Raw genomic sequence first — 23,420 nt, forward strand, 5'->3', positions numbered from 1 at the left:
CAATTTTTAAAGGATTCCTTTTCTTACTTGAATAAACCAACACTTGGTACTTAAGTGCATGAGTTTTTCTTACCTTTTTGCTTCCAGGTTTTTATTTTGATTTTCATGTGGGGGTATGGTGCTACCTCCTGTGACTCTAATAAGGGATTTTTTTAAAAGCACTTTCCCTGCTGGTTCTTTGGGTTTTAATTTCATAACTTTTTCCCTTCGGGTTGTTTCTGACTAAATTCCTTTTTTTTTTTTTTAAGTTCCTTTTTTTGATGTTCTGTGCCACAGAATTTCCATTTGGAATAAGAAAATGATAGACATCGCTGTATTAAGGTCATTTTCACTCCTTATAACTGTCCTTTCACAGTCAGGCTCTGACTGAAAGGCAAGGCCATACAAAGACACCTCTTCCCATTCTTTCAGAGAGGGTTAGAATGAGACTTCTTTTACAACTTAGCAGAGAAGTTTTGCCATGGCAGGAGCAGATATGGTTTTAGCCAGAAACAGGCCAAAGTAAAATGTGGCTCAAGAAGCACATATGGAAACTTCAGTTTGGGGCCTGGCTCCCCTGCTCCTCAGCACTTGCTGGTTTATCCCTAACATAATGGAAATAACAGAGTAGCAGAAGCAATCCTCCCCACATGCTGCATCATCTCCCCCTGCTCCATTTGACTGAGGAGGTGCCTTTCCTGTACCATCCTTCCTTTCCTCCAGAGGTTATTTACTCATTGCCTGGTAAAGGCCAAGCCACCTTCATGTTCCAAGTACCAGTGCAACATTGGCACATTCAAGTGTTCCTCTCCTGTCCTCAACTGATTCTGCATCTTCCTCTTGGAACAAAATAAAGGAAGCCAGGCCAGATGCCTCCTGATAGCCCAAGGAAGAGAGCTAAGAGCCCTTCTCCTACCGATGTCAATGCCATTTACACTTCTTTCTCCAAGCCCAGCCCTCTCAGAAAGCAGGTTCCCTTGGCATATGTGATGTGCCTTTTCTGTACCACCATGAATCTGAGAAGAAAGTGCAACCCTTGCACCAAATCCCATCTCTTTAACACAAAGTACTTGGGTTTATGCTTTTTGTTCTGTCCTTAGAGTCCAGGCCATTCAGACCTGAAGCAAAGGGTCACCTTCACATCCTGGAAGTGGACTCATGTGCCGTGACTGGACAGAAGTCAGCTCCCTACAGTCATATCCATTTACTCAGCTCATCAAAGCTTTGCAAATATTCCACACCACAAGGATCCATTAAGGAAACAAGGGTGAAACTTGGATGAACAACCCAACCAATTGGACTTAGACTCACTGTGCATATTGGGAGTTAACAAACATCCATCAAGACTGAAACAGGTTCTAGTGGCATCTGTCTTGCGGAAAGGGATGGATTAAATGGTCTTTTCCTGCCCCTTCCAGCTCTACAGTTTAAGGATGCTCTGTTGCATCCCTTCCAGATGCCATATCCCAGTGGGTGGCTGGAGCTGACTTGTGGTTTAAAAAAGCTCAGGCTGTTTTTTCCTCAAGTGTGGCTCTTCTGTGGTGAGCCTGTTAAACAGACCAAAAAAAAAAAAAAGAGAGAGAGAGAGAAAGAGAAAGAAAACCCACCAAACCCTTTGCAGCTGTCGCGAATGCTCACTGCCTCAGTGCCTCCAAACGCCACTTGGCTCCCATGCGTTGATGCATTAACTGTACTGGTAATTAATGCCGTTAGCTTTGTAATTAAAAAAAACAACTTTTTGCCTTTATACTTGGGGTGATAACGCTGCAAGTAAAAATTAATTAAAACGAGATGAATTGCCTTCAGTTAAACGAAACGGAAAGAGAGGGAAAGGAGGGGGCATGGAGGGGAGGGGGTCATAGTGGTAGCGAAGAGAGAAGGAGGCACGCAGGAGCCCTGCTAATGAAGCAAAATGATGCCGTCGGCATTTTTAAAGATTTTCCCCTTGGCTATGGTACCTTCTGTTGGGTTCTGGGTTAATGGAGCCTAAAGCTATACGTCTGGCAGGGAAACTCTGTGAGTAACCATCGCCCCATCTCTTTCATGAGGTCCACAAACACACCCGCCCATGTTTCTTCAAGTCCCTCCTCCTCCTCACCTTCCTACCCCCCACCTGGCTATGAGGGGTAATGGGCTGTGAAATTGGCTTTTCTATTATTATTAATTAGATCTGATGTCAGGCTTTTTGTTTTGGTTTGTGTCTTGCTTTTTTTTCCCTTGCTAAAGTAAGGGAAAATACCAAGATGCCTGAAAGAGAGGGCAGACTTCTTACAAAGTTGATGCTGGGAGCCAGTCCTAGCAACTGCAACACACTTTTTGTAGAGGACCAGAGCCCCTCTCCCTCCTTTTAGCCAGATGACTTCTCTCTTCACTGCTTAACTCTTTCTGTCCCTCATAAGAGTCCCATATTCTTAGACAGATCTGAGAGCTAACTGAGCAGAAAGGATAAGAAACAACCTGTGTAAGAGATGAAGGAAGCCGCTGGCAGCAGCAGAAGCAGATAGCCTTGCTGAATGCAAGGGAAGAGAAACTGCACAAGGCAGGAGAAACGGAAGCATTTCAGTAAGTCTTGGACAAGAGAGAAGAGCTTTCTTGGACAGACTCATGGCTCAGATCTAATCGAAACCCATCCTTGGAAATTACTTTGAATTTTACCATTGTTATGCACATCTCACTTCTTTACTCCTAATATATAGGAGTGCAGCAAATGAGGGAAGAAGAAATGAACAATCTGTCCAAACCTACAGGATTAAGAGCATCTACCTACCCATCCAACTACCCTGTAGCACCCATGCTTTTCAGCCACTTCAGTTTCGGAACTTCAGAAGTTTCCCATGTACAGACTGCCTCACTGCAGACAGCAACCTCCTTTTCCATAAATCACGGCTCCCTAAGAGTAATACATGGATTCCCATTAGGACTGCTGGTTCTAGGGGACCAATAATGAATATCCTTCTCTAGATGAGCTATCTACAAATACTTGTCTATTCTAGAGTCAATATTAGAGAATTTAAGTGCCCTGGGTCAGGAAGAAATGTTACTAAGAGAGCAGCAGTGCCTGCAAAGTCTCATGAAACCTGAAAAAACAGAGATCCTATGGCCTAAATTTAAATCTCCTGATTTGTAAAAAACTTTGCAGTTTTTCAAATCAGCACTACCCGTCCATTCTCCTGTTTTCCCTCCAGAGCAGCTTGTCACCATAATGGCCAGTTTCAGACGTTTGCAAACACACTAAGGCACCAAGTCCTTAGGACCAGTCCTCCCGCCTAGCCTCTGTAAGGTCAAAGAAATGTGGTTTGACAGCAAAGCCAAGGCAGATAGACCCTGTGGTGAAACTCAAGAGCGAAGCCCTGACTGTTTGCCCTAAAAGCCTCTGCTGTCTTCAGGCTGAAATTCAGCTCGATTTTGAGCAGCAGGACCCACCTACACCCTGAAGAGGGGGAATGGACTTTGTTCCCATGTAATTTTCATCTCTTGACTCTGGAGTTGTACCGACAAGACCCATCAAGAAGATGCTACTGATTCTGCCATGGCTGATGGGAATAGAGTGTTTTGCATGCCTGTGCATGGCAGGAATGTACTCTCTTAAGAAAAAGCAGCCACACCTGCCCCACACATGGGGGTAAGATGGATGGACACGTATGTATTGTCCATACTTTTGAAAAGGATGCTAGGGCTGACATGCAGAGAGAGCTGCGAGGACTGAGGAAGAGTGAGACCATCTCCCCTCCACGAAAGCTCTTCCCTCCTGTTTTATGTTCTCTTAGCTCTAAATGTGATGTGGCCCCTGTGTGAAGAAAAGATGGACAGGTGACATGTCAACCCTAAAAGATTTCAGAGCTAGAGAGTACTATAGCCCTAGTCTAACATCTGCTGGATCTGGCTCGTGCAGGCATCAGGGTAGTTCTGGAGTACACACTGTGCCACCCTGGAAACTCCTTTCCGATCCAGTTCAACATTGCTCAGTTTCTATAACTACAAAATAGGGATGACACTCATTCTTCTTAGGTAGGACACTGGGAGTTCTGCTGGTGAAAAGCAACACACCAGAGCAAGTCTTTGGCAACCTGGAGAATTCAATGCAAACCCTGGTTCTGCTCTGGACTCTCTGTCTCAGTTTCCCTGCCTGTGAAAGCAGGATGATAACACCTTCTTTGCAAAAGTCAGACTGGATTATTTATTGACAAGGTGGAGCCACTACCTTAAGCTGAAGTCATCCTGGTGTAAAGTTATTGAACCAACTGTGTGAAACCAGGAATAACTTTGGCCCTTCATCACAGCTGAGGCGCTGCCTTGACCTTTGCAGCCTATTCAGGCTGTTCCCTTCGGCTTCCTTCAGAATTCCAGGTGAGACCTTAGCCTAGCTGACAGCTTTGAAAGGACAGTCAAGCAAGCAGAGCAGATCCATGGAGGGGTGGTAAGTGAGAGTTAAGAACATTGTTACTGACCTTTTAAATGGGACTTTATAGCTGTGGTTTGGCTGAACACATACCTGGGGCCTGACTGCTGCAGTGCCACAAACTTCTCTCAAGTTACTTCTGAGGTGCTGTGGCATAAGCAAAAGCCAACACCTTCCCCCCACTATGTACCACTGAATCTACTGATGGCCCCAGCACAGCACACACAAGCTGGAAGGAGATGGGTATGTGCAGCACAAAAGGGGATTTACAGACATTGTGTAAGAAAGCAGGGAAGGAGGATGTTGAAGCAAAGGGCGGGGTTTGGAGTATAAAGAGTCTGTATGAAAGGGCAGCTCTTTTCACCGGAATAAATCTCTCACGTGACGGTGACATTCTCCCCTTCAGTTCAGATGGGTTTCATTTTTCAGTGCTAAAGAAAATAAATAAAGTAAGAGTGATGCTTTTCTAACTGCCATGGTAAATCAGGCATCACTTCATTACAACCAATGGACTTCCATCAGTGGAGAGTTGATGTGAAAGAGATGACCATTAACCCCAGAGTATGTAACCTCCCAGCTATCTCCATGATCTGAAAATCAGCTGTTCTTTTCTGGCTCTTAGAGAAACCCCAGGAAGAAAGAGCCTATAGTGAGACAATAGCTGCTGAGGCATGACGCAAATTAGATGCCAGTCTCACTTCTCCATAGCTGTGTCAGCTCCTGCAAGGCTAAGCATAAGACACTAACAAACCCTGGGGAGAAAGGATATTGAGCCAAATCTAGTCCCAGCTCTAACGTAGCCTCAGCATAGAGGGAATGAAGTGGAAACAGGGACGAGGAAAATGTCTGCTGTCTCCTGGTGTTCCAATGATAGGTTACAGGTCCCTGGCCAGCCAGCCCTGAGTTTGCTTAGACAAAAACTTATGTCCAAGACATCCCTGCAAGGAGAGCCTTTAACCCCCTCATCATTAGTAGCATCAAGTGACGTGTGACTGGAGCTGAGGACGGAGCTCCTTAAATGAATAACCCAGACTTTTGCTGATGGCAGACATCTGTCATATTTCACAAGTGAACCACAGAAATTTTTCTCAGTAAAGCAAATGGTTGCTGGAGTAGTTCAAGGTCTGCCATCATTCCGTAGCATGGAAAGATATTATCAGTGAACAGAATTATAAACACCAGTGTCTGGAGAAATCTCCTCCTGCGCATGCTGGTGAGCTGGCCCCATGCAGGCAACCAAGTTTCCCTCTTCCTGAGCACTTGCAGAGCACCAGCAAGCATCTCATCCACTCCACAGACATAAGCAAGCTGGCTGCAGTGCCAGACTGCTGTGGGACAGCTTAAACACCATTCCTGCCTCAGGGATTTAATGGCCAATGCTTAGAAGACATTGAGTATCATTTGCAGGGCCTTCCAGCTCTGCTGCAAGTTTCCAAGCCCCTGTGGCCAACAGACCTCAGTGGCCTCATAAATGCTGCCACTTCAGGACTAAACACTGCAGCTGCTTAGAAATGGGAAACACTGAGGGAAATGAAAGAGGCCGCTTTATTTAATTTAGGACCACTAGGAAACACTAAGGAAGAGAGAAAGTAGTTCTTTGCATTAAAAGTTTGCAAAGTACTGAAGCTACACACACTGAAAGCCATCATATGGCTTTGTGGTCAGGACCTCTGCAGCTCGCCATAAAGCTGCTCTCCCTGCAACACAGCAGCAGCTGATCCCTTGCTGGGACCTTGGCTTAGTGCTGAGTGAGAGAAAAATCAACACCAGCTGCACAGCCACCAGCACCCCTGGGTTTGCATTACAGATCTGCCACCCAAACATGCCACCAGCCTAACACTGTTTAGACCGGAGGAGATCGTGGCTCTAGGAGGTGCATCTCCTGAGAACCCAGGAGCCAACATGCTGCTGGCTCTGCTTCAAAGCCAGCAGCAATAAACAGAAGATGATGCTTTAAGGGACAACAAATTCATTCTGGTTTTCATCTGGTACTAAATACTTAAGCTTCCACCTGCCTGAATCCTCTTCCATCCTTGCCAGGAAGCTGCTGGAGAGGAAACTAAAAAGAGGAAGATGAGGCAAAATAAAGCAAACTGCCAGGGAAAAATGTCCAAAAAGCTAGCCCAGAGGACAGGGGAGAATCGAGGTCTCCACAGATGAGTGCTTTTAATTAGGAAGAGGGCTGAACAGCAAGGAGCTTATGCTAATGAGTAGTCTCTTTTAATCAGCTTATATTTTAAAAAAAGCATTTTTTCACAGTCAAAATAGTTCTGAAAAATGGTAATCATCAGAAACACGTTAGCATGGAGAGGGTGGGCCAGCAAGCTGGAATGATGGAGACTGCTGTCTGACAGAAGGGGACAGCATTGTCATGCGGGGTGATGCAGGGATGAGGTGGGAGGGCTTCTGGGCCGCCACCCTGGAACCACTCCTGCCTCTGACATCCCTGAGCTGTGAATCTTCCCTTTCCTTGCTTGTCTAATTAATCCTTTCTCTCCCCCACATGTTTATCAGTCTCCCCCTCTTCCCTCCCATTGGTGAGGGACACAGAGACGTCCTTGCTCTTCGTTTGTCTCTTTCCTCCTACGTGCACCTCCAAGTACTACCCTGCAGGTGGGTGGTGCAGAGGCCCTTCTCCTGCTAGTGCTACAAACCCTGCCATGTTGCAGTCTCCACTTATTGTCTGGAGAGTGTATTTACTATATGTCCACTCCCCAACATCCTCAAGAGAAACTGAACCTTTGCAGTCCATGCCTGAGGCGTCCGAGTTGAGTCTGTGGATGATTCCTCCCAAACAGTGAGTCTCTTTACTCTTGGCCAGCCTTGCTGGAATTGGGCACATATTTGCATGCACTGGGGTGCAGAGAAATACCCCTCTCCTTACAACTTCTTTCTTTTGGCATCCTGTTCTCTCCTCTGAAAAGGGACACTCTACCAGAAATGTGTAGGATTCCCAGCACCTATATGCCCTCACTATGCCCTGCCCACATGAGTCTTTGTAACAGCCCGCCTGCTTCTCCAAATGGTACAACACCCACCAATATTTCAAGTAGATGTTACCAAGTGAAATGAACACCCGTATGCAGTATCCTACTTTGTCTGAGGAAACAGATCCAGGCATGTAAAGCCATCTGCTCCTGTAGGGTTGCCATCCTCATATTTCTCTGTACTGTGTGCAATAAAGAATGCTACCAGACATCATTCTTAAGCTCACAACAACCTTGGGGCAGAAAACAGGAGCGGGAGGCAGCACATCCAAGATGCCGCATATGGTGGAGTGAAAGGAGAGAGACAGAGAAAATATACACCAAAGGATGGATAAAGCAATAGGCTGCCGGTTGCTTTCACGGACAGTAAAAGGTGTTGTGATTCTCCTGTCTGAATCCTAAATGTTTTTCCAAGATTCCTGCAGCAAAGTATAACACCAGTTCAGTCATGTCTTCTCCTCTCCAATCTTGAATACAGACTGAGCCTCTACAGCTGTCCCTGTTCCATAAATGAAGGGCTGGCTTTGATCAACCACTTATGACCATACAAAGACTCCTTGATGCCATCAGGTTCAGCTTACGTATGGCCAAAGCCCAGACACACGAGGTAAGTCTCTTTCCAACTGAGCAAATGCCACTCGGTACCGGGGCAGCTACTCAGCACAGCTTAAGTACCAGGGTCTTGGCTCTGCTCACCCTCTTTAGTTTCTCAGATGCAGGCTCCCAATGAGAATGAGACCTAAGGGCATCCAACTGACCAACATAGTTATGCTTCATAGAGCTCCCACCTCTCTGGGAATCAAGCTTATGGGCTACAAATCTCACAGCAGTGAAGGATCAGGGTAGGCTTATAACTCTAGTTTTACAGGATGAGTCCTATGAGAAAACAATCAAATATGGTTTTGACCCCCTCGTAAAAGACACTGCCTTTCCAAACAATCACTGTACCAATGTGCATGGCATTAGCATAATAATTTGGTGTCAAAGCCTGAGGCCGTTGATGCATATTTGTGCATGGCATATCATCTTCCCATGTAATCCCTTGCTCTACTTTCTCACCCCTGTGTTTGAGGGCAGGCATTCCTTTGGTGAAAGGAAGCAACTGTAAAGCTGATTATTTTAAAGCTGCATCTGTAAATTCTGGTGTTCAAGACTAGGCTAAGAAAAAGCAACAACTTGGGACATGACCTGATCAGATCTCAAGGGCAAGTTCATACAGACCTACAGTAACAACCTGAGCCAGGAGACAGCCAAAGAAAATGGCATTTTGTACCATTGGACTGTGTTCCTCCACTGAGGCCATGACAGCGCTGATCCCCCTTGTGATGTGAGGGGCATGTGATTAAAGGACACGAGGAGCTGCAGAAGTGAGGAAGATAACCGCAATGTAAAACCAATACTATGATCCCCAAGACCATTAAGGATTCCATATCACGTTGCATTTTTCTCCTTCACAACATTTTTGAACTCGCATCAATTTTCCATACCATATTAGATGCATTAGTAGTAATGGCTATTTATAGAGCTGTATGTTTGGATCAGGCTGCTGTACAAGAAGAAAAAGAAGATCGTCATGCTGAAAGGCTACAAATCTAAAGAGTGAACTAAATGCCAGGGCATATAAGGTTAAACATCCTAAATAGCTGCCTCCCACTGATAGGTGAAGAGATTGTTATTAATCCAGTGTAGGGGTAGAAAGTGTTAAAATAAGTGTTAAAATAAATTACATGGTAAAATAGATTACACAAACTGAGCACGTTAATATGCACTAATAGAGATTGTTGCTAAAACAGGATTCTTTGTTCTGGAGCAAAATGCCTCAGTATTATAAGCAGGCCAAAACAAAAGTCTCCTGCTGCTGTAGTGAAAGCTGGACTGGGATTATAAACAGGATTTTCAAAGCAAAGTTGTGCCTTTCCAACAGAACTGTGCTGCTGAGAACCAGTTGGACTGGTGTCCCAAGGCTGAGCTGCTCTGCACTTTGAATGGATGGACAAAAGCATCATGTTGAGATACCCTCTCCTGTATTATCTGATGGGAGTGCATGCGCCTGCTGTCTGCCTCAGGCAATGGTGCAGGCTGAGCGTAAAGCAGCACCATCTGTTTCGGGCTGCCAGCTTGTGCCCCAGCACTGGAACAGGGGGCCTGTGTGCACCAGGGAGGGAAAGGCAACCTCGTTGCTTCCTACACTATGGGGAATCAGCAGCTGTACTCTAAGCCAGCAGCAAAGAAACATCCCCTGAAAGCAAATTAAGCTGCAGTACTTTGTTGGCAATGGCAGCGCACCCCCTCCCGCAACTGCCTCAGCTCTGGGTTCCAGTCTGGGCAGACCGTATGCAGGGGCACCCAGTGCCTACAGGTCCATCTGGCCTTTGGCCTCTCTGCTGAAGTGCTGTCAAAGGTCACAGCTGGGCGGCAAGTAAAGAGGCGGGCCAGGAGAGGACAACTCCCACTGGGAGCTGAACTGAAAGCCACCTATCAAGAACCAAAGAGTGAGACATCAGGAAGGCTGAAGGGTCCAATGAACTGCATCAATGATGGTGCTTAAGGTCGAAATCCAAGAGAGTCAAGAGTGAATCCAGCTTCCTACTGCTCCATGCCCCCACAGAGAGAGAGAGAGAGAGAGAGAGCGAGCTGTGAAGGCTAAATCTGATGCTTCTTGCTGTCACCATTAAACCTGGTGCAGTGGATCAAGTGGGAGCATAGCAACATGAGTGATGCTGTAAAGTTATATTTCTGAACATTTGAAGTGTGTAAACCCTAAGTTTCTTCTTCTAGAGTGAAGAGAAGTGACCTTGCATAATATAAACCAAAGATGACACTGATGCACATAACCACGCATTCCTGTAACCACAGGCAAAGGTCTCCCAGTCTTCTCAGTAGCCTCCCCTTCCTCTGACTACCAATTAGCCAACCTTACAAGGTCTGCTCCGTTCCCTAATAGTTCCTTTCTCCTTACTCCACCCCACATGCTTGTGTGAGATCTAAGCAGAGAATTAACAAGGTGCCTGCTGCAAAACAAGCAGGGATTCTGGCTGTGCTGCTGTACCACTGAACAAATAGTTTCAGTGATAAATAAATAAAGCTATTCACAAAGAATCCTCACTTCAGTTTAGATGGGCTTTCACCATGTCGACAAACCTGCCTCTGTTCCAGATACTTGGAAACACAGCTATTAGCCTTCCCCTCTATTTCTCCATTTTAGATAAGTAGGAAATGCCATTTATTTGTTAAAATTTTATAACTCAAAGCTCACGTCTCCTTCTTCTGCCTTTAAAAGCACCCAGCCCTTGGTGAGAAATGACCAGCTGCAGGCAGGCCGAACAGGCCAATGTTCATTAAATGTCTTATTCAACTCCAAACCTCATGAATTGTTTAATGTACAACAGAGACAAAAGCCTTATTTTTTTCATGTGTCAGCTCTTGTTAAGCGGCTCCCTGCCCATCTTGCTGCTGGCTATAAACAGGATTAACAATCCCCGTAGTTAGATGCAGGGAATGTGTGCATACTTCACAAGCTGGTAAACACGTGCAGAAGACAGGGTGGCACACCCCCTACACAGCCCCACGCGTGTGTTCCCAACTAGGTGCAGCCCCCCACATGTCAGCCCTGCCAAGATGATTTACTCCCCGGGGAAGGCAGACATACAAATCCAGGCATGCCAGCATGGAGAGCCTAGGGTGCCTGCACACGGCAGGTGACAAACACATCCATCCCAAGAGCTGCATATTGCTCATCAGCATGGATCGCTTCTCTCCAGCAATATATGCAGGAAGGAAAAAGCACTAGCTCTCCTAGGGAGGAAGATGTGCTCTCCGGTTGACTGACTGCTTTTCCCAGCCTTCATGCTGCACGTCCAGCGTTAGACAGCTTTAACCTGACTTTTGTAGGGAAGCCTACCAGGTGCTGCACACCACATTGCAGAGGGAGGCCCTCAAGAGGCGGCGCATGCTAGACACTTCTGGAAATACAGCCAGCACCTCCCATTTCTCCTCTCCTCCCCTGCCTGAGCACACGTGCCAACCCTCTGAGCTCGCATGCACTCAGGCAGAGAGGCAAGCACACAGAGGAGCATGGCATCTGGCTTCCTGCGAGATCCCCTCGGGGCCCACACCCTCAGCCTGGAAGCATGAACCCCAATCCACCAGCTTCAAGAACACCTCAGCCCTGTTGGTCAGCTGCCCAGAAGGCTGCCAACCACCCTGACTGAAGGCAGGAAAGGATAAGGAAGGTTTGGCAGCTCCAGAGCAGCTCTACCAATGTCCAGTTTTTGGTGGGGCTCTCATGGTTTCCTCTCCATCCCCAGCAGCAGCAGGGCCCGGGAGCATTTCCATTTTGAAGCTGTAGACTTCAAAATGCCAACCAGCTTGATGGGGTGACATCACAGCCCCAGCGTAGCGGAGAACTGGGCAGCATGGAGAGAAGGGAGAGCAGGAGGGACAGTAGGATGCCCTTGGGCATGACAAACCGACCAGAGACAGTGCAGGGGCAGCCTCTTCACGTGCAGCACAGGAGGATGAACATGTCTTGAATGCAGCTTGCTGCCAGGGAAGGGGATATGCCAAGTTGTCCTTTCTCCCTGCCCAACCCCACAGAGACAGAAATTATATCCACAGTGAGTGGATGCCATGCTCTGGAAAATGCCATCTGGAGAACATTACTGGGCTTCCCGGACAGACATCACAGAACTGCAAAACCTGGAGCTAAATGGCACTTGAAACTCACGTCAAATGGTTCCTTAAGAGGCAATAGCTTGCAGGGCTATTGCTAAGGGTTTTTTCCTCACTGAAATCAGGAGGAAGCTGTACTGCTGACCAAACCCACTTATGAGTTACGAAGTAGTGAGAAAATAAAAGTGTCTAATGAAAGCTAGTATTTTTGTGATAGCAAGGGAAATATCCATCTCTCATGCTTATTTGTTATTTGGGATTATTGATATATTTTCTGGCAGCAAATAATCTTTTCCTGACACATTAAACATATTGTGAATATTGCAGTCAGCTGTAAAAATTCACCATTCCCTCCTACATACCATCGGACTGTAACATCCGCATCGCTAACAAAATCAGCACAACACAAATTGCATATATGGTGGAAACACTGGAAAATGTGCAGGCATGTGTATGGACCAAGGCTGAGCTTATGTGAGGAGCTGCAGAATGCAGAGCAGCACCACCAGTGCTTCCCAGTGCAGCTCATGGCCTGCATGATATGCTGAGAGGCTGGGGAAGCAACACAGTCAGACTGAAATAGCACCTACTTTGAGTGGGCCACTCAAAGATTTTGCCTGGTAAAACAATATGTGATTTATCCAACTTGACTCAGCTAACTAAGGGCCAGGAAAAATCAAAGCCTATGGCTTGGTCAAGAGTTGGCAGCACAAAATGCAAATTTCCTCATCCAACAGACCCCTTAAAATTTACCTTTGACAGAAATACTCATAGTAGCAATTTCCTCTTTGTAGTATTTGCTCCACCCAAGCTGCCTTGCCTGCAGAGAGGAACAGTAGAAGGGCTGCAAACATCATCAAGTCCAGATTTTATTTTGAATCAGAGCAAAATAATTGCAAAACTCCCTCCATCCCATTTTGGCAATACCTCAGCCATCTTAGGGACCATCGTGGTCTTGGCATTCTCCACGGCTGTGCCTTTCTGCCACCCTTCCTCATGCCCCCATCTCCACCCATCACGCATATTTCCTCAGCTCCACAAGAGTGATTACCTTCTTGGCATCCTCTCTGTCCAAACAGTCCCAACCTATCTCAGCCCCACTTGCATGTCATTTTTTGCTCCATCTAGCCTTCAACATACTCCAGCAGCGTGCAACACAAATGGCTTTACCCCCTCCAAAGTGACATGAACCACATCCACGTGAGTGCAATAAATATATTCCCAGGGCTGTATGCATCCCCCTCATGCTATACAGTAATGTTGCAGCTCCATCCATTTCCACCACTCCCTACGGCTGTGTCTCACAAAGCCTTGCTCACGCAAGTAATCCCATTAAACTCAATGGGCTAGTTGCCTAAGCACAGGTTTACAGGATCATGCTCTTAAAGGCTAAGCTCTTCAGTGAAGGGACCTGAGGAGTCCCTTGAAAATTGCCCACAAAGCCCTACAGACACCGCTGGCCTGCCGAAACCTGGTGTTATTTGCAGGAGATCAAAGTCCTGTCAGGTCATGTTGACTTCTATTAATGGAAGCCAAGATGCTCAGCTGCACTCCTAGGTGTCAGGCCTGTAAATAATGAACTCTTACTGATGTGTTTCACCTGGTGGGTTTTCCAGGGAGCTGTCAATTGGCACAGATCAGAATTCAGAAGAAAGTCTGATTTGCCCAACACCCTGAGGACACCAAGTTTTCCTGTTTTGCCCAGCTACAACCACAGTGTCAACATAGGCTCAGTTCTCAGGACAAAGGTCTTTTGGTTACACTGGGGCTGGGACAGACACGTTGGAAGGTGCCTGCCTGGCTATGCTTCCTTCTCTTTTAAAAGGTTTTTGCACCAACATAGGCCTTTTCAGATGACAGAAAAACATGGGCAAATGGGAACAGAATGTGCACACTATTCATATTGAAGAAGGCCTGGTATAATAGTATAATTAATAAACCTTTGCAGACCTCTATTAATAGCTCCTGGAACCTGAGCAAGGAACGCAGGGATGGTTTTGCTAGGGCTCATTCTGCAAGGGTGAAAATCTTTTGCTTACTGTTTTCACATTTGTCATTGCCATGCTCCATCAAGCTTAGTGCTGTAAAGGCAGTAAAGGAAAGCAGGGGACCAGAGGAGAGAGGAGATGGGGAAATCCTGGCCTGTGGCTGAATGCATTTTGATGGCTTTACAAGCACAAAGGCTGGATGAAGTCATGTTGCAAAATTACTTGTCCATTCATGCATAGGGCTGAGAAGGAATCCTATACAACTAAATTAAATTTAAATTATCATATGCCAAATTTACATTAATATTCAGGGAAAAAGGATCATTTTTTTCAGGCAGTGCATTGATTTAGTTTTAAATACTAATAAATTCCTCCTGCCTCACTGGACACCAATGGCATATTCCCCCTTAGCTCCTGCCTTGTGTAACACTAGCCTTGCACCCTAAACATAGGGCTTGGCTTTGCAAGCCAGGAGGAAGCATCCCACAAAAGGCAGATTGAGCCTCAAAAGCAGCACAGACTCCCCAGTCAGAAGGCTTATTGAGGCAGATGTATTTCTCCTCTCCCCATTTTTTCCAAGCACGTCTTCCCTAAACCTCTCCTCCCTGCCATGAGGGTCACCAGGGCTGTGCAGGGACCCAGACCAGCAGCAAATAGCTGTGCAGCCCCTGGGGAGGGAGGGCTGGGAGGCTGCCACCAGTCTCTTGGCCCTCTCAGTTCAGCCCCCCTCCCCAGCAGTCCCTACAGGTTTCATTGCTGAATGTCTCAGCCCCTGGAGTACCACAGTAATTTGGCACTGATGCCTTAGTCACTTAATTATTCTTTACAAAGGAGTCTTTGAATTTCTTTTTCCCCATCTTGCCTTCTTTCCTCTCCCTCCCTTTTCCCTATACACGTTTTGACTCAATAGTTTTCCTTGAAATTGTATAAACTTGCTGTTTATTTCTTGCCATCTAACATGCTGTGATCTATCTTTTATTGTTAATATTTTTTTTCTCTGCAGCGTCCCTGTTGCCTGTCTCTAAGTTCATTCTGTTCCCTCTTTCAAAAGCACTATATTTTTCCCCTCAGTATTTCTGCTTAGCTCTATTAACTTTTATTTATTTTTCTTTCACTCCTTCACCATGTTTCTTTTCTTAGGTGCTGTGCACCATCTGTATATCTGTTTCTGCCTCTCTCATGCTCCCACAACTAGATTACTCTCTGACTGCCTTTGATCACCACAGCCCCTTGTCTCCCCTCCCCACATACTCCTCTCCCTAATAAGTGCTATCTAAAACTGGCCATGCCTGTTCTTGGGTTCCCCTCCTCTGGTTTCCAGCTCTTGCCTGTGAAAAATACCTGTGTAGGAGTGTTGATGTCATGAGCTCTGGCAAGCCAAAGCTGTTTAGAGCACCTGAGTCAAGAAGACTCAAGATGCAATAAGAGAAGATGAACTCAATGTATGATTTTTCCAAAGCATGAATATTCCTAATTCTGCATTTTCTGAGAGAGAAAAAACAAAAAGAAGAAAAAAATCCCTCCTCCTCTTGACATCTCTTACCTGGTTTTGAACATCTCACTATGCAAACAAATTAGTTCCTCCTAATAAAGGTTAGAAAGCGAAACATAAGCCTGAAAATGGAAGTATAAACTTACCCATAACTGAAGAATTAGAATCGATGCCTAAAATATAAAGGAAATTCACCCTCCAAAGAGAGATGTGCACCAAGGAATCACGATCCCTCTGTTCCCCAGTGCCTCGGCCATCTCCCCACACCACTGCTTCCCACAACAAGGGGAGCAGCTCTAGCAGAGCCCAAAATTACTGTCTTTTCAAAGCGCTGTGAAAACAGATGTCAGGAGAGCATCCTGTGACTGCTGCTCCAGAGCTCTGGCCACCAGCTGCAGACTACGTGTAAAGGACAGAGGGAGGCAGCAGCAGGGCATTTGAGTGCAGAGGCCACTGTAGTGCGGGCTGCTGGGGAATAAAAATGGCCAAGAACCACGCTGGAGCAAGCTGCTTTTTACAGCAAGCATCTGCAGCAATGTGGGCAGGTCACTCCCTGACTCACCAAGGGAGCAGGTCTTCTCCTGGATGGTCTGGACACAGCCATCCCTGCTGCCTCCCTCTCCTGAGGTTGTGCCTGGACTCACTGGGGGAATAAAGGTAGGGCTGGACCTGGCCTGAAGCATCTCTGTTCTGCCACATGGGCTTTGCTGCCCACTGTGAGTGTCCTCTCCCTGCAGACAGATCCTGTGAGGAGGAAGCAGGAGCTGCTCCAGAGCACACAAGCAACTTGGTGCACGCACATCTTGGAGAAAAAGCTTGCCAGCTGACAGGGCTGGTTATAGGCACCCACATTTACCCAGCCAACGAACGGGAAACGAGGCAGCAGCGAGAAATGAAGTTCATTTTCTTCTTCTTGCCTTTTCCAGAATCAGACTGAAACTCATCAGGGTCACAACTATATGGATTACAGCCAAGGAGAAAGGTTATTTATGTGCCTCTAAGAAATAAAAACAAAGTTGAGAAAAAAACAACCCAGCACACAGGCAGCAAAGCTGGAAGGAGAAATGCCATCCATGCATTCCAGGTTAACAGGACTGAACCCAAATCTTCTTCCAAATGTCAACAAGGTTTAAAACAGGACCCAGAGTGAAAACTGCATCTCAGACCCAGACACTCACTAATGCAACTCTGAATCATAAAATCCTTAAATCTCCCTGTGGGAAGGTATGTACAGTAGAATGGTAGGTAAAACTCACACACCACTTTGGTTTATCTCCCCTATTTTTTTAGACTATCTTCAACAAACTATGAATGGTTTCTGAATTTTACACCAGAGAATTTGAGAATGTATTTGTATCTACACGCATATGCATGTGTGTGCATGTACCTGGGCATGCTTATATACACATGCATATACATCTATGAATATACATGTATTAAAAACCCAGAGGTTCTCTTGCCAGATGTACATATGACACACTGGACTTCCCCTTGTCCTGATCTGCCCATTTGCAGCGCACAACACTTCACTGGTTCTGCACCTCATAGCATGTTCCAATATCCCATATTCTCATTATCCTCAGACTCACTGAGCCTGGCTGTCCCCCCTGGAGGCTGTTCAGCACAGAAATTTGTGCTTAGCTGAATTTTCACCATAGCTCTGCAATTCACCTTTACAAAAATAAACTCTCCTACGTGGAACTTTTGCAATCAGCAAAGAGACGAGAACAAACAAACAGGAAAACAGTCCCGTCAGCAATTCTGTAGCCATGTAAACCACTCGCTCGGAGCTGGGGAAAAAAATGGCCACCATCCCAATGGTGGGCCCTTTGCTGATGCTCCTCTCCTGCTCAGCCGGCCCTCCCCTGTTTATCCGATCTAATGCAATAAAATGCGTAATTAATTTCTAAACGCTTCCGTTGAACGGTGCAATTTGTCAAGTCGAGTTGTTAATAGAATTAAGCTTTTTATCAGCGATTAGCAAAAGAAGGTAAAAAAAAAATTAATTACGGAATTGTATGCCTCCCTGCTTCAAAGCCAGGTTTGGGATTAAATGTTTGATAAAGGTTCCCTGGCACGTTATAAAACATTTAGCAAAAGCCGCTTTCCCCATGGTGTTTTCTGCAAAACAGCCTCTGTGCAAGAGGGGGGAGGCAGAGGGAGGAGGGTGCAGGCAGTAAGTATACTTGGTCACATGGAGGGGGGGGGCTGGCTTCAAATTGTGCAGAATTTATTGTATGGGAACACACCCCCGTATTGTATTCTGCTGGCACTACATCCTGCCTGCCTCGACTTTTCAAGCATCCTCTGTTGTTTGTACAGATAATCTATAGTGACAGGGGATTACAGGCAATACTGGTTATTTCTGCCTGTGTGTCAGGAGGTGGCCCAAGCCCTGGCCTCAATGGAAGGACTGTACTGCACCATGCAATGAGGAAGCACATATAACACGGGCTGGTTATGTGGTAGGAAGTTCCCCTTATAACCTTCTCATTCTAGTAAATCTATACCTTATGAAGGGTTGACTATGTAGACCTACAGAGTACACCCAGAGACAAGCCAGCACTGCCCTCTGCAACATAGCTAGTGCTGGATCATCACTAAACCTGCATGCTTTGCACCACAGTGAGGAGAGGAAAGACGAACAGAGCAGAGACGGGGCTGAAGAAGCACCATCTCCACAGCACAGGAAGGAGTCACAGCATCATCCTTTTCCAGCGAGCCTGCCTGCACAGACAGGGGCTGAGACGAACTGGCAACCCAAGCGTAGTGCAAGGAAAACCACCTTCTCTGGGCCTTGTGCCACCTATTACTGATGACAGAAATACTGCAATCTCCCTCTTTCTTGCAAATTATACTGTCTGTTTACACCTGACTTCCACAGACAACAGTGAAAAAGTGTGCCTGAGGGACCTTGTTTTGGAACACAGTCTAGCCCAGGCGTTTCCCTGCCAAGGCCCAACTCTGTGGCACTCTTCCAAAACATATATATTCAGTTTCTCCATGGATCCACCTCGGGTTTACCAGCAGCAAAGCAAGGGACCCATCCAAGAGACGGCTTGTCATCCTTGCAAGGACAGGCTGGGAAATATCACTGTGGGACATTTGGAAACTTTGTTAAGCAAGAGGGGGCAGAGCACCCTGATGATGTGCTAGGGGATTTTTTGGGGAAGCTCATCTACACAGAAGGATGAAATGCAGCAGCAGTGGGTGGCAAGGGCGCGGGCAGAGCTGTCAAGAGAAGTGCTGGGTGAGGAGATCTGGGAGGCTGCAGGGCAGGCAGAGAGAGCTGCATCAACACAGCTTTAAGGCACGATACAGAATTAAACACTGACAACAGTTATGTTTCCGTGCACACCAGCTTAATTAGCAGCACGAAGCTTTCTGACACCTCCATTTCACGCTGTCTTTATAGTAAGTTTCTCAACAGGCAGAATTTCTGGCAGCTCAGCACATGCTCTGTGCAATGGCCATGCAACTAGCAGGAAGGAAATGAGGAGGAGGTGAAATCTTTAATCTGATTCCTGATCCTACTGGCAAGATGAAGTTACAAAGCTAATGGCACATTTAAGTACCTCAGATCCCCACAATGAGACAGGAAGGGAACTGTGAGATGCTCTTGAGCAGCCTCCCCACCCCACATCATCAGCTCAGCCCCTGTTTTCTACTCCTAATAGATCTGACCTCGGTGAGGATGGATGTGGAGTGCCCAGGACAGACTTCTCACTCTAATGCTTGCATGTGTTAGCAGCCCTGATCTGAGGAGGAGCAATTACTGACAGAGCTAGAAAGGACTGTAGTGTTGGCGGACTACAGCCAAGACATAGGAGACTATTCAAGCACGGGGTTCAGCTCTTACCGTCCACATCTATATAAATGCAACTCACAGTTCAGTGTCTATTTCCTTTTAGATACCCATCAGCTATCTAGGATTTTGGTTGGGATTTTTTTGTTTGTTTGTTATTCGACCTCAATTATCACATGCTCAGTCAGTTACTGTTCACCCCTTGAACCAGATTTGTCAATTCTTCTTTCTTTCTCCTAGCTGTTCACTCCCTTCAAAAGCTGGTAGATTGTTATCATTCATGTCCCGTCTTAAGTTGCCACTTAGCCAACCTCGACATATTTAGCTCCTTTAATCTTCTTCCCTAATAAGTCAATCCTTCAACCCTTTAATCATGCTAGCTGTGCTTCTCCAGATTCTCTATGATTTGTCTGCATCTTCCTGGTGTTGAGGTGCCTGGAAGGCAAAATAGGCTTGTGAGCTGTGCTGAACAAGCCATTTCCTGAGGACATGAGGGCAAGAGGCCACAGTCCAAATTCTGTGGGGTTTGTTTCTTCTCCCCCCACTGCTGTGCCTATTGCGTTATCCCAAAGATCTTAGAGGACAGGTCTCCTTGACAAAGCTGCAGTTAAAGCTGCTCGTTGTTAAAGCCTAGTTTCCCTTTCACCTGCTCCACACTGCTGTGGGTGGGTGGCAGTTATTTGCCCTATTTTCCATGAGAAAACAAGCCAGCAAGCCCTTTCTTGACCTGTATCTTTCCATTTGGAAGAGCTCCATTGAGGGCTGCAAAAGGGTTCTGCAAGGAAAAAGGCAGACCCATCATTCTCCCCTTCTAAGTCCTTGTGCTCTCCGCTCATATGGCATGAGTGTCATGCTGAAATGTCATTGGTTTGGGGTCTTGATATGGAAACTCATGAGTGTTGTGAAAAGTAGGAAACAGAAAAAGAATTGGAAGCCTCCAGCTGGACACTGGCCTTTTGAGTCAGCTTGTAAAAATCCTTCCCTTCCTCCGCAGTTCTGTTCCGTGGAAGTGGAGTGGTACTTACTTCCTTTCCCATTCAAATTCTCAAGCACTGAGAAACGTATTCAGGTTTTGCTTAATAGCTCCACATACCAGAATAATTCGATTCACAGATTTCTGCCAAATGTAGCCAGCATTTTGATTCAAAGCTGCTAAGTGGTTTTATTTCATTTCTGCTTCCATCAAAAGAACCCCACAACCAAATTCAAGTATCCTCAACAATCCTGAGTTCCCTTACTTAAACTGACATTGTTCTCAAGGAGATATTCTAGACAATACCCTATTTTGCTTTTCTTTAAGCCTCTATCTAAATTCTTTCACAGCAGTAAACACATGTTGCAAGTGTCTCTACATGAAAGCTTATTATTCTCATTAGTAAAAGAAAAAGTGCTTGCAGAGGCAATAGACAATTTGGGAACTGAATGCAAAAGTGTCTTCCCCCAGGGAAGTTTCATTGTCAGGCCCCTGGAGCCCTCTCTGCCAAGCAGACGGATATGCCAGCCTGTACACATAACAAGGACAGAACTATATTTTGGTGTTGATTTATACTGGAAAACATACTAGTGTGTGTCACATTGATTTAAACTAAATTATCAAAAAGAGAATAAATAAATAAATAAACGCTACCCTGACAGCTCTGCGTGGGAGGTCTCTGCCCATTGTCATTTAAACTTGGTAGTACGCTCACATAGGTGCACAGCTTAGCAAAACGTGACTCACATTCACATGGGTTGGATGCTCCTCAGCCCAGAGCTCTCTCTGTAGCGGTGAGAGGGAAGAACAGGATGCAGAAACCTGTGTGGGGTTCAACTCCCTGTTCTGCTAATGACCTCCTCTGGGGGATAGGGCAACACTCACTGGCCCGCTACAGCATGCCTGAAAGCCCAGTGAAGACAGTCTCCAAGGAAGTCTCACCATGGAAGGAACAAGCTGCTGCATCTGTATGTCACAGTGATGTGCCATGTGAAGATTCTAGCGTTGCCTCGTGAGCGTGGAATGATGCCCAAGAGAGTGAGGGCTGTGTCTGAGCTCACAAGTGCCTCTGTGACATCACTACAGTGCTTCCCAACAGGACATGAGGGCAGCCAGGTTCCAACTCAGTGAGGAAACCAACTTCCTTCTTCCCCAGGGATGCCAGGATGGGGGATACAACAAAAATCAACAATTTGCTCAAATGCCAATGCCACTGACCAGATGAAAACCAAAAAAAAAAAAGGGAAAAAATCCTCTTCTTCAAAAACAATCTTTTGGCATTTCTGTCCTTTTATTTTGGGCAAGCAATTTTTATGCCTTGGCTATTGAACACTCAATCATTTTGCAAAGCAGTTCTAGTAGCCAGTTTTAGGACTACAAAAAAAAAAAAGATGCGGGTGTTCAATTCATGTCACTTCAAATATTTAGGACATGATTTCAGCTCAAATCACGTAAGGTTTTTTCCCTCAAAAGCCCTTTCCCTAGCAGCTGGGGAGGGCCAAGGGTGGCTGAAAGAAGCTCTAATCAAATGTTTCAAGAGAAACTGGCTGATAGGCACCGTGGTACAATTTATAGCTGGCTGGATGCAGGTACTGTAGTTTTGCAATCATGCCAGCTATCAATCAAGCTCTATTCTATTGGTCTTTTATGTCTTGTACTCCAAATTCCAAGCTGAGTTTCGTCAATGGAAGAAAGTATTCTGATAATTGCAGATGATTCTCCCACTGGACGCTTTCGTGTATCAAAACACATTTGGGCAGGAATGACAGTCTTGGGATAAAATATATCTAGGGCTAGGAGAGTGGGGCAGAGAGAGGGGTACTGGCCCAGACGGGAGGCAGGTCTGGGAGAGCAGGAAGGGTGCAAAGCACTGGTCTCACCCTCAGAGTTGCCCAACAACAGGAAAGTGAGCCACCACCACAACAACCTAAGCTCCGTGACGCGTAAAGGCTCTGCAACTCTTTGTTCAACTCCCATGCCCACCTGTATAGAGTTCCATGGATACTCAGTGTCCCCTGCCCTCTTGTACACAGTACAAACCAGTGATAGGAGACACAACACTTCATTTTTTCAATCAACCTTTGTCAGACTGCCTCCTAGAAAGCCTCTCTCCATGGCATGGAGAAGAGCCCTCTGGAACAGCTTTTGGCCACTGACATGGACATACAGCTTCTCCCATGGTAGCAAAGACACAGCTGTCCAAACAGTGTCACTTTTAACAAACATCATACTCTCATTTCAAGCTGCCCTGGAGAAGATGTCCCCTCACCTGGTTAGGAACAGACTGGAGTGAAAACGAGAAGTTTAGCAATACTCAGTGAAAGAACACATACTGTCCACCAAAAGTTTACTACAAGGACAAAATGTACCTGTGCCTCAGCATCCCCTGAGTTTGACACTCTGAGGACATAAATCCCTCCCTCTCGGATAAGGCAGGAGTGCCTGATGTGCCGGGGTGAGCAAGCAAATTCATGCACTGCAACTCACCTTAGCAGACTAAAGCCCTAGGGCATGGTTTTGGTAGTGATCTCCTAATAGGCCTAGAAGAGATTTATTTTGCCCTGTTGATCTGAAGACTGATGGATGATTTTCCAAAGGTTTTTCTGGAGCTTATTTCAAAGATGTATCTCAATCTTTGCTCCTACACAGTTTAAGAATAGATAAACCCACCATATTTTAGGGTTCATCTTCATTTGAGTTTCCTATTGGGAAGTGGGGATATGTTTAATGGAGATAATTCTGACCTGATTGAGGGATGGTATAGCTGTTGAATTCATTAGGAAATTGTATGTTATTTCATATCCCAACAAACTTGCATCTGCCTCTTCCCTGATGCAGTAACTCTTTGAATCTACATGTGTGCCAGGATGTGCAGGGCTCACAGAATTACCATCTGTTTCCCTGTCATAAGCAGCCCAATGGCATGCACGCTGCTGAAACAACAGCCTGCTTTGGTAATAGGCTTTATTTTATTTCTGCCACTGCTTTGCATGGATCAATTATACCTGTTCTGCTCTCCGGTAAGAGATTCCCAGCTGAGGAGGCCACATTTGCCCTGCTGCAGCTAGGCACAGGCCCTCACTGTTCCTGATGGTAGGAAAGCTGTTTTTCCTTACCACACGTTGC

The 23,420-nt window shown here is 46.0% G+C and overlaps 1 protein-coding gene across 6 annotated transcripts in view; it reads right to left on the reverse strand.

Annotated features, from left to right (window-relative positions):
- LSAMP (limbic system associated membrane protein) overlaps positions 1–23,420 on the reverse strand; it is a 1,005,382-nt gene that overhangs the window by 217,412 nt on the left and 764,550 nt on the right. Inside the window, exon 1 of one of the 6 annotated variants that reach the window (XM_027681184.1) lies at positions 21,042–21,279. The exons of the other annotated variants lie outside the window; for them this stretch is intronic. Coding sequence (XP_027536985.1) covers positions 21,042–21,043 — 2 coding nt within the window. The 5' untranslated portion in view covers positions 21,044–21,279. Of the gene's footprint in view, positions 1–21,041; positions 21,280–23,420 lie in introns of those variants that run through there. 6 annotated transcript variants of the gene reach the window in all.

This window comes from Neopelma chrysocephalum, unplaced genomic scaffold (assembly GCF_003984885.1).
Source record: "Neopelma chrysocephalum unplaced genomic scaffold, ASM398488v2 Primary Assembly neopelma1_60, whole genome shotgun sequence".
NCBI classification, from domain to species: Eukaryota; Metazoa; Chordata; class Aves; order Passeriformes; family Pipridae; genus Neopelma; species Neopelma chrysocephalum.